Below are 12,447 nucleotides of genomic sequence, written 5' to 3' on the forward strand. Positions count from 1 at the left end.
AGTTAGTTGTGCAATTTAGAATAAAACAGCACGACATTAGTGCCTTTCAAACTATGCTTTATTTGCAAGGGGAAAAAAATTTAAGCAAATCTCAGGGAAAACTAGGGAAGTTACACTCGAAAGCACACTTACACCAATATTGATTTGACTTATGATTAATGGACTTTATTTCAAGGTAAGTGCAGACATGTGAGACAACAATATTGAAAAGCCAGCATTTGTGACTGATTGATACATATTTGCTTGGAAAGAGCAAATTGATTCCAAATAACATCAATTCCATGGCACTGTTATGTTAAAACATACCAAAGTACATGTGCAGGCTATTACCTTAAATAATGTACTGGGCTCTTCATTAAGGTTCACTCGGGTTACTACACGTCCGGTATCTTCTTCAACATCAAAGATACTTGCACTGTAAGGGAACTGGACTACATCTACTTTATACCGCACTCGGCTGGCTGGTGTCCCCTAAAAGAAACACACACAATTTTTAATTGTATATAGCATGACCCACAAAACCCCCCACAAACAGCTCAAAATATCCCCACTGACATACACTGACATACTGTGAACACACATAATGTTTATGTTTTATTACATTTTACACAGGAGGTGGTAATTTTTGTGTGTATATGTGTGAACATGTAAAATTGTAAAAAAAAAATTTGCAAGGATGAGAAATATTCACATGTAAAATTGGAAATAGGAAGAATTTTGAATTCAGTTTTGAAAATTAAATTCACAACCACTTTTCACCAGATCATTATTTAGGAAAGGTGAGATAGAGCTAGTCTCTATACTAATTTTTAATATTAATATTAATATTAATATTAATATTACAATAATACAAACAATCCAATGTATAATCAAAGTAACGTACATACATTCAGAAAATAAAATATATCTTCCTGTATTTCAGACTCGAAGTAAACAAGCTTAGTATGTGCTTACATTACTCAACCAGCTCCTTTAGGTGCACATACATCGATGGACACAGCAGGGCCTGTCCTTCTTTATTACAGTACTTTGCATTGTATCTGAAAACATTCCCAAAGCATTTTTTTAAAACCCTCACATGGACTGATAGTTGATCAACTGTTGACAGCTGAGAGATGAACTAGGGGAAAAAGCCCTGTCTGATGAACAGAAAAAGGCTCTACTTTAACTAGGTAATTTCAGCAAAAGCAGCTGCTTGTATCTGATAAAGTTAATCTTATGATGCAAAATACAATCCACAGGAGTTTAGGCCAAATTAAACTTGTTAGCCTTGGCATTTTAACAAGACTCTGTTGTTTTTATTTTCACAGAGACAGTGAGGGCTAAGAAAAATTGAACATAAGAGGGTTCCCCATACTGTTACCAGAAAGTATAACTTGTTGTTCTTGTTGTTGTTGTTATGCTTTATTGTTTCCTGGCTGCTTATCATCTTAGCCCAAAGTTTTCATGGTATCCATATTTATAGCTGGCAACAACTAAAATATTTGGAAATATTCTGAAATGGAAAAGAGCGTTCCACACAGCTTTGTGCTCACCTGAGAACTCTTAGAAGTACAGTAGTAAGCCTACTCCCCCTCTGCCTCATAGCATAAGCAAGATAGTATGATTGTGCCATCAGCACAACACTGAAAGGTTGACTGCTGGAAGCACTGACCTTAAAATTAGTCCTCAAGTACATCCACCTAGAGACAAGAATTCTTTTCTTCAGAGATGTATAATCTCTCCCTTTTGTATGTTTGAGAATCTTTCTTTCAGTTGTCATTCTAGTCCCCCCCCCCCCCCAATTTCAGATTAGACTTTTATTGTCTGATCACTCAGACTCATTCATGGAATTTTACAGGAAGTCCAGATGACAACATTTTCTATCACTCCCATGTTTTGCAACTATTTTTGTGTCATTTCCATACCATAGAAAATCCACTAAGTAGGGGGAAATGGAATATGTGCACAACCAGTGTCATTTGACTGGTAGCACAAATGGAAATAACAAGTCTTAGAATGCTGGTGCCTTTCTCTGCATGCTTCATCCAACAAACTTTATCCAGGAAAGCCTTGCTGTGGCTGTGGAGCAGCATCCCACAACCTGTCCTTGGCCATGTTCTTTCTTTCCAATCACACTCCACCACAGGCTTTGGCCAAGAGTGGTTTGTCCTTTATACCACAGGTGTCACTAGTGGGTGCAGGGGGTGCAGGCCACACCGGGTGACACTTCAGAGGGGAGTGGGAAAGGGATGCTTTTCAGTTTCAAGTGTACTGTCATGCCTCTCCATGGGTAGATTCCTGGAGACAGAAGGTCCTGGGAAGGACCCATTCTACCCACCTGGAGATGGCAAGGAGGCTGGGCAGGTCACTAATTCTTAGTTGGCTATTTGACATTTATCCTGTCATTTCTGGCAGGGTGCAGTCACTTAGAAAATATACTTCTCTGATGTTCTTCCTGAGACAATGAAAGATGAAGAAATTTTATCCCCCTGCCCTTCATTGCCAGCCACCTTGAGAGGAAAAATGAAGAGATTCCTCACCCTAACTCCCCTACAGGAAGCAACGCCACTTGCAGTATGCCACAGCAAAATCCTTGAGGTTTATCTTTTCTCTGAATGGCACTTGGACCCCTTCAAGAGTAGTGAACAAGGCAAGTAGACTGGAACAGCCTGGGGCATGTTCTAACTCCCTTTGGGTGTTCCAGTCCACTTTCCTTTCAGTGACAAGGCCAGCCTTTCTTTCTCAATGGCCTGATCTACTCATGATGGACCACTGGCCTGGCAGTTCTTAGCTGCAGAAGGGCCCAAGCATCCAAGCTGTTCCCAGCAAAAGCTCCAGGAAACTGTCCAAGATCATGCCTCAATGCAGGACAGCATAAATTTCTTGAGGCTTCTCCCTTTGCTGAATGGCAACGCAATTCGACCTCCTTCAGGACTTGCAAATACATCAGGTAGATCAGTATGGGTGCCCCCATCCACCAACCATTGACAAGGAAGCCTTTCTATTCCTCTGCAGTCCAATCTATTCCTGAGGGACCACTGACCTGGCTGGATGTGTGCGCTAGGCAGCCTAGGGGGTAACAGTTACTGCAGTGGGATGACACCAACCCTAGTAATGCCACTGCTTCCTGTCCATTGGCTGAGAATGGTGCTGCATTATGAGGGACCAGGCATGTCTAGACAAAATAGTATTGTCCACCCTTGGACTCTTTTCTTTTGAGCATCCCCCTTCCCCATCTGCCCTCCCTAATCCGGCATGGACTATCCCAGTATGTAGCGGCTTAGTGGTTAAGACACCAATTCTGATGATTGGAAGAGAAAACGATTGGACTGAGTGCTGTGTGATGGGGTGAGCTCCTGTCACTAGTCCCACATTCTGCTAACCTAGCAGTTTGAAAGCATGCAAATGCAAATAAATACAGTAGGTATCACTTTGGTAGGAAGGTAGCAGTGTTCAGTGCAGTCATTCCAGCCACATGACCACTGGAGTCATCTTTGGAGAACACTGGCTCTTTGGTTTAGTAATGGAGATGAGCACTGCCCCCAACAGTTGGCTACGGCTAGACATGCATGTCAAGGGACTACCTTCACCTTTATCTTTACCTATACCAGTAGCCTTTGGGGACTGAGTAGGTTTTATTTTGGTCCTTCCTCATCCAGGACATGGTTTTTCTATCTACTCCATGTGGTATTTGATTTGATTCCTAATTGTTATTTGGCTATCAAACATTTATCCTGTCATTTCTGGCAGACTGCAGGCACTTATATAGCAGAAGCATGTTTCTCTGATGTGTTTCCTAAAACAATACAAGATGAAAGGATTTTATCCACCTGACCCTCCTTGCCAGCCAGTTTGAGGGGAGAAGTGAAGAGATTCCTCACCCTGGATGGGAACTCCTCTATAGGAATCAATGCCACATGCAGGGCTTGCTTTGGAACAACTACGCCCCTTACAAGGAACTGGCAATGAAGAACTGTAGGGACTGAATAGTTCAGAGGAGGGGGATCATCCCCAATAGGAGGCTGGCTTAACTGGACCTTCCAAAAAGAAGCACCTACATGTCCCATCATGCTGCCACATTACATATTCCTATTATGAAAGAAAATATGCCCTTTATTATTCCAATACTGTTGTCTGGTATTGCCTTTCCAAGTGGGAGGGAAACTCACCTTCAGTTTCCTTCATCCACTTGATTCACTCCTTCTGTTCCCTCCTGAATGCTGAAGCAAAAGTACACTGTGCTTCCTCTGCCCCATCCCTGTAGGACACTCTTCAGTAAGTTATTTTGTTCTCTTATCTTTTGTTTTAGTGTCTCAGTAAACACTCCCTTTTCTGGAAGAGCTAGAACTCTGTTTTATTTTGTTTTACACTATTCCCCAAGGCACTTGTAACATTCCTAAAGTTGAACACACGCTGTTCTTGTTTGAGTAAACACTAGTTTGGCCCACATTTACTTGAATGGTGTCAGCCTCTCCTCTGACAGAGCAGAATCAGGTTCATAGAGAGAAAAGCAACTTACTGGCCACTGTGGAAACATAATGTAGGGCTAGAAAACCTGGCACTTCTTACGTTTTTACTTGTTTCTGAATAAGATTGCCAAACTGTATCCAGAATGATGATACACATTTCCCAGAAAGGGTAAACTATTGCTTTCATGGTGTACTTTGAAATCATCTTTAAAGCTGCACTGTGAACTCATCTTCATGATGTACTCTAAAGGTATCCTTGCAAAAGAGAAATCAAATGCGAAAGTCACCTTGTAAATAAAGAGAAAAGACTGAGTAAAACCAGGTCTCTTCTTTTTACTTTACTTCCATTTGAAGTATTCTGAATCAGGCAAGATAGTTTATACATCTTAAATTATGCTAAACTTGCAATTAATATACAGTCAGCCCTCCATATCGATGAATTCTGCATCCACATATCAACCACACATGTCTCAAAAATATTTTTAAAAATTCCAAAAAGCAAACCTTGATTTTTCCCTTTTATATAAGGCACATCATTTTACTACCCATTGTATATAACGGGACTTGAGCAGCCATGGGTTTTGGTATCTATGGGGGATCCCGGAACCAAACCGCAGTGGATAGCAAGAGCCCACTGTACAACTGTCTAGCTCTTATATCAACTGTCAGTGATACTTTTTTATCATCTTATACTGAAATTTGAATGCATTATATTCATGATATTCATGAAACATTATGGTCTTTCATAAGAGCGAAAGGGAAAGACCAAAAGAGAAATCACAGAAGAAGACTACTGAATGCATTTTTCAAAGCAAGCAGTGGGAAATGGAGAGTTAAATTTAAATATTTTGCTTTCTGATGCACCTGTTTGAAATTCAGGGAGAGACGGAACAGGTGTTAGATTTTCAATAACTCTGTCATGAACTGATTGACTTTGGTTTATGATGAATGTTTATGTTTATGTTTACTAGTTATGTTTAATGTTTATTAATATAATGTTGTATGGTATATATGTATATCTGAATGATGGGAGGTGTAGTGATGAAAAAAAACCCAGACACTAGTTATATATCTAGTTAAAGCTATTTTCCTGGTTGTATAATACATTTAGTTAAAGATATTTGCCTGGTTGAGGAATGTACAGATGTACGAGTGATTCTGTTTTCCATGGGAGAGCATAAACCAAAGTAGTAAAGTGGGACTGGGCAATCTGGTTAAGAAGGGTAGTATACAGTGTTGTATTGTTAAAAAGCCCATGAAACTGTAGGTTGGGGTAAAGAGAATATTGGGCTGGTGTATGGAAATAATAGTAGTTCTGGCCACAGATGTATTCATGCTTATATATGTAGTTACTGGAATAAAGTTTTACTGTTTGAAACACATAATATTGGTTCACTGAACCGTGGTATGTGTGTGGGGGGAGCAGTTCTTGACAGCAAGTGAAAATTTTGTTATAGGACAGGACTACCTGTGCACATGTCAGGATGCCCCCCCCCCCCCCGTTTTCAGCTGAGGATACTCCTCAGATGGACTGTGAATCAAATCCCTATTGAAGAAGCTTGATATGGAGTAAATCTATTATAGTGGGATACAACAACGCAGTAGCGAAACTCCATTCTCTCTCCATAAATTGTAGCACATCTTTACTGGTGGTCCCTAGGCATACCACTGGTTGTGCTGTCAGTTCTACAAGCAAACATGCAATGAAAAACAGCATTGTATTTCTCCCAATGTGTATAATTCAGGACTGAGTGCCCACTAGTGCATCATCATTTTTGCTAGTGGAGTGACACCATTAGCTCTTGGCCCCTTCCTGTGTGGAGAAACAAGAAGGGATTTTTTTTTTTTTGCCCACTAACCCCAGGAATAATGAGACAAGACAATGGAATATGGGTTCAAAAAGGGCCATTTATTAACTTTACCTATTTATTAATTTCTTAACGGAACTGCAAACCACGTGGGGAAATAGCCAAGGATGTGGGCAGCTACAGCCGGTGGTCTATCTCCAAGACCACCTCTGCAGCTTCCCCTGGGTTGATAATGTTGAAAGCCACTGGGATATCAGAAAGAAGCAATAGGGTTCCATACTCCTTTCTTTTTCCTGCCAACAACCATCAGGACTAAAGTAGTTTCAGGGTCCAAACAAGGCCTGCACAATGCTTGCAAAGATGTATGTGTGTGTATGCATCTTCAAGTCACCTACTGACTTTTGATGACCCCATGCATTTCATAGGTTTTTACCAGGCTAGCAATACTCAGGTGGTTTTGCCAGTTCCTTCCCCTGCCCACAACACCTGATATTCATTGCTGTTATTCCATCCAGGTACCAACCAGACCTGGCCCTGCTTAGCTTCCAAGATCAAACAGGATCTGGTGCCTTTAAGGTATTCAGGCAGACTGCAAAGCTACCAGAAAATAACTCTCATCCAAGAGTGTCTTGCCTATTTAAGTTATTATATAGACACAAGACATATTTCTTTCACAGAATCCATATGGAAAATTAGCTTCAGAAAGATAATTTGGTTCCCCCCCCCCATCACATGTCATCTTATTATTTATATAGTCCTCTCAGGAATAGCCAACATAATCTCTGCTACCACATCACTGTCATATCTCGTCCTTGCTAAACCATAACATGCTACTCTTGAAATAACATTCTCTTCTCATCAAGTGACATGCCAGATGCTTTAGGGACAATCAGCAACTGGAACCACCAAACAACTTCTTGCTGTCATTAAGAATTCCACAGGGAAGATATGTCAGTAATATTGTCCAAACAGAAAAGTTAACCATTGGGACTTGATTACTATTGTATATATCCTGTCAAATCCACATTAAAGTAATTGTTTGTAACATGGGCAATTTGAAAACCTGTTTGATGAGAATTTTGTATAGCCTTTTCCAAATTTCCCACAACAGAATATGCTATCAGCCATTTTTGGAAAATCCAATCTAAATTAGTTATCTATTTACCTAAATAATAAATCAAAACTAATTTCTTCTTTCTTTGTTTGTTAAAGAGTGTCCACAAGTTCTTAAACAATCCATTTGGTACCATTCTTTACCATTATGGTGTGCTGAATACGCATAACTCAGAAAAGTTACTATCTATCTATCTATCTATCTATCTATCTATCTATCTATCTACCTACCTACCTACCTACCTACCTACCTACCTATCTATCTATCTATCTATCTATCTATCTATCTATCTATCTATCTATCTATAGTATTTATACCCCGCCCTTCAGCCCTAAAGGCTCTCAATTATTATTTTTAACTAGATGGTTCCCTGTCCTCAGGCTTACAATCTAAAAAGAAATGACACAAAAGAAGAAGGGAATGGTGGTGGGGAAGGGGATCAGGTCCAGCAGTTCTTCTCTCCCTCTGAGGCCTAGACCAAGGCAGATGGATTGGAGGGAGGGTTCTTATACTTAATCTAGGCCAGACCTGATAGAGCTGGACCTGCATCTCTCCCTCCATGGTCGGATGGCACCAGATGGACTGGAGGGAGGGCTCTGCTTCTTAGAAGGCACTTGGAATGCAGAGGTACAAGTAGCAGTAGAACCAGCAGCTTCTTCTTCCCCTGTCCCCAGATAGTCACTGTGGTCCTCCCATTCTCTCTGCTGGGGTGTTTTATTTTTATTATTTATTATTTATTTTGTTTTATTATGGTATTTATACCCTGCTCTTCAGCACTAAAGGCCATCAGAGTGGCTTACAATTATTATTTTTAATTAGACGGTTCCCTGCCCTCAGGCTTACAATGTAAAAAGAAACGCCATGAAAGGAGAAGGGAATGGTGGTGGGGAAGGGGATGAGATCCAGTGGTTATTCTCTCCTTCTGAGGCCTGGACCAAGGGAGATGGACTGGAAGGAGGGCTCTTCTTCTTAAGGATAGGCTCAATGGCGTTGGGCCTGTCTTTTCACTGGATGGAGACAGATGTTTTACGCTATTCCCTCCCTCAAAGTCCATAGCAGTGGCAGTTGGAATGAAGGGAGGGTGTCTTTGTGGCCCACAGCTCTCAGAATCTCCCAGTCAGCATGGACACTGTACTCCATGAACTAACTTTTCTAACCTCCAATTCAACTACATCTCCATAAACCTCAGCCATCATGGCCATCGGCCCTATTGGCTTAATATGATGGCACAGCTGGAGGACATAAGGCTGTTGAAAGCTGTTGCAGTTATACAATCTATTCTAGTATAATATAAACAGAAGTAAAATGACACACATACATCTGTTTGGGCCCCCAACCCACTTGCTTCTCAATAGCTTCTCTCCTAACACATAAATTTTAAAATCCCATTTTCACATATCATAAGACATCCTTTTGAGAATGTGTCCAACAACATCTGATTCATATCTAGCCACATTTTAATGAGCTTCCATCCCCATGTAAGTTTGCAGTGGTATATCTCTGTTTTACTGTACTGCAAGGTATGGTTAAGATGCATTCACACTACAAAGTCAAAACTGTGTATTTACACTATAAAAATCAATGTAATGAGGAACACATACAAGATAAAGTTTCAAAAGCAGGTAAAGGGATCCTGTAGTACCTTTGAGAATAACTGTGCAAAATAAATTGTAGCATAAACTTTGCTCAACTTGGGGCTATTCTATACATTTAAAATATTCCTCATTCCAGTGGAATAGAATGTGATCCATTCACACACAATTTGCAGGAGTTTGAGCTTTTGTGCCTCCCCCTCCAGCCCCTCCTTAACAGTGGGAAAAGGCTTCAAGGTTTTTACCATAGTATCTGCTGACATCCATATATTTGGGTGGCTGCACATTTTCTGCAGAGGGAGTGTGAATAGATCTGAATAGATGTGAATTTGTGCAGTAAAGTGAAAACAATTAACTGCCAATGTGAATGTGCGAAAATGCATACCAGTTTGCATAGTACACTTACAGGCATGGAGTTTGAGGGAGTAGATCAAGTCTATGAAAGCTATATTAAAACCTCTTTTGCACAGGAGCTTATCGCCCCGCTTAAATAATTCGGCTTACCTCATACAAATTCAAGCCTAAATTAGGGGACTGGCAGGTTCTACTGCAAGGATTTTGCCACCAAAGCCGTCAGGCGAATACAGCCCGGCTGTAACCAAGGTCCCAGGTGAGCTCCGGTAGCCTTATTTTGAAACCAGGAGCTTTCTGACTTGAGAAAATTGTGATACAATATCCCTATGCATATTGATATTTCAGACTAACATGACTACTGTACATCTCCAATTTCAAAAGCGCATTATGGCTTCCCACTGGGTCACAAAAGGAAGCACAATCTTTACCAGTAATCCCCACAGGTCAATAAGCCTTTCTTCTTGGCTACTGTATCTAATCACTACAAGTTTCCAGTGTTCTAGCATTTAAGATATTGCCTATTACTAAAATGGGTAATCATCAGATCCTTGAAACCGCAAGGAACCCCAGCAGGATTAGAATGTACAAAGATGATTACACTCTTGATGTTAGGAGGCAACCTTATTTAATAATTTCCCCCAAAATACAATTACCAAGAAATTACTCAAATGCAGATAATTTGATTCAGAATACAGACAACCACATTCTGTTCCAATGACTAAAACCTACAATTATCATTAAACATTTGCACATTAGGTGATTTGTTACTGAATTCATAAAGGTGGCACAAGATCACTACTTCTGATGAAGCAACTTTTCTTTTATAAGAAAAAAAAACAATAGTAGAATATTACACTTACTGGGAACTTTGCAACTGATTTGCGAACAGCATCAAAGGGAGAGTTAGAATTGTGTTCACGTGTGTGCACACACACGTAGTAAGAGCCCAGTTTTATATATATGGGGGAGGCTTTTACTATCTTTCAGATTTATTGTCATTTAAATATTCCTTTAAGTCATTCTAGAAACTAGCTTACTGTCATTGTGAACATAACAACTGAAGAAATTTAGGAGGTATACCTCCTCCCTCCCCACTCTTTATAGTAAGAGGTATTAAAGATGTTTTTAAAATCTAGAATCTTGGGTGGTATGCTTGTCTGCCTGTCTGTCATGCAAAGTGGTATACTAGGATATGTGAAGAGTCTTATATTTTATCTTGCAAAAGAAAACCACAAGTATCCTGAACAAATGCCCCCAAATTATAACTGGGGGATAGCACAGGGATCATGCTGTATAGTCGCTCCTCCTAATGCGCAGATTTGAGATCCTTGAAAATACGCTGAGGGGAGATCTCAGCTATTTGCAAGGATGCGTGCATGGGGGGGGGGGGCACATTCAAGCCTATGGGGCTTGAATAAGCATGAGCCTCCGTTTTTGCAGGGGGGGGTGTTCCGGAACAGATCCCCCAAGAAAACAGAGGGCCAACGGTACTTTTATTCTCACTGTTATGATTTAAGTGTTTTAAATGTGTTAATTGCCATCAGCTCAATTTTGACTTATGGCATTATCAGGCTGACCATACATACCATTCTAAGTGGGACAGTCCAGTTTTTTTCCCCATATTTCCAGATTGTATCATCATTTTAATATAAATGTCAATTTTGTCTTGTTATGATGTGAATGATATGTCCAAAGTCACTTTAGTAAATTTTAGTAAGTAGTAACTAAGGTCCAAAACACACTGCAGAAATAATCCAGTTTCATACCACTTTAACTGCCTTGGCTCAGTGCTAAGGAATCTTGGGAATTATAGCTTATTGTTGCACCAGAGCTCTCTGACAGAGAAGCCAAATGTCCCACAAGACTACAGTTCCCAGAGTTGCTTAGCATTGAGCCAGGGCTGTTAAAGTGGTCTCAAACTGGATTATTTCTACAGTTTGTTTTGGACCTCAGTAAGGCCCGGTACAGATGGGCATTTTGCGGCATCCTCACTGCAAACTAGGGCTAGATGAGGCTGGGCATTTATATGGCCCAGCATCCCTAGTCCGTGAGGACACAGCCATCATGGCTTGCCGCCCTCCACACAGGTGGTGCCATGATGGTGTGAGTGTCGTGCAGCGCCCGAACAGCGCTGGCAGAAAGTGACACAATTGGGGTATGAGCGCACCCCAACCGTGCCCCTTTCAGGAAGCTACTTTAGGCAGCTTCTTTTTGCTCTTGGGAGGGAGCACATTGTTGCTGTGCCATTTGGTGGCTGCAGTAATGATGCAGGGCTAAAAGGGGCAGCACAGAGTTGCCCGTCTGTCAAGCCCCTTAGTTACTGGGTAGTTTGCAATTTGTAACCATTAACTTTGTGTGGATTAAATGCTGCAAGTGGGAAAAATGTTTTACACCAAATCTTGTAGTCCAAGTAGTAACTTACTCACTACTGATGTAAGACTGAGTACAGCTATTCTAATAGGTTAGTTCATTTAGTTAATTATTCATTCAAAATTTTAATGACCATTATTGTTTTCTTGCTATTTTTATTTTAATCTACGTTGTGATCCAACTTGGGTTCCATGTTAGAAGAAAGGAATCATATAAATAAAATAGAATATTCCTATGAATAATATGATCTGAGTATTTTAAAGCAGATTTGCATCAGAAGGAATGCAGCCAATGGTTCCATAGCTGGTGTATATTTAGAAATAACATTAAACTATACTTGAAACAGAGCTTGAAAAGGTTACTTTTCTGGGCTAAAGGTTCTAGAATGCAATAAGTTCCAGTGAAGTCCATGTCAATTATTTACAAATAAACACTACAGGATGTTCTTTATTTGCAAGAGCATGGCAATGCCAAAAGGATAAATATATAAAATTGTGCTTATAGAATAATTGAATTTTATTTTTCATTACAATTTTTTTTCAAATGGCTAAAAGCTGAATCCAAAAAATAAGAACAAAGGCAATGTCTTAATCAAATAATTAGCAACTCAGTGCAGACACAACAATTGTTTCATTCAAAGCTTTGGTGTGCAAATGAAGAACATATGCTTGAACCAGGATTTGCAAAGCTTCACTTAAAAAGAAAGCACAGGAGGTCATATTTACCACCAGCACAAACATCGCTTCCTTTGCCTTACA

The 12,447-nt window shown here is 40.2% G+C and overlaps 1 protein-coding gene across 5 annotated transcripts in view; it reads right to left on the reverse strand.

Annotated features, from left to right (window-relative positions):
• LOC149318735 (protocadherin-15-like) overlaps positions 1–12,447 on the reverse strand; it is a 952,040-nt gene that overhangs the window by 134,391 nt on the left and 805,202 nt on the right. For all 5 annotated transcript variants that reach the window (XM_089510367.1, XM_089510370.1, XM_089510366.1 and 2 more), the window contains one exon: positions 331–471. In XM_089510367.1, the coding sequence (XP_089366493.1) occupies positions 331–471 (141 nt within the window). The remainder of the gene's footprint in view (positions 1–330; positions 472–12,447) is intronic.

Source organism: Sceloporus occidentalis, unplaced genomic scaffold (genome assembly GCF_023333645.1).
Source record: "Sceloporus occidentalis isolate IW3139 unplaced genomic scaffold, rSceOcc1.0.p SCAF_2, whole genome shotgun sequence".
Lineage (NCBI taxonomy): Eukaryota > Metazoa > Chordata > Lepidosauria > Squamata > Phrynosomatidae > Sceloporus > Sceloporus occidentalis.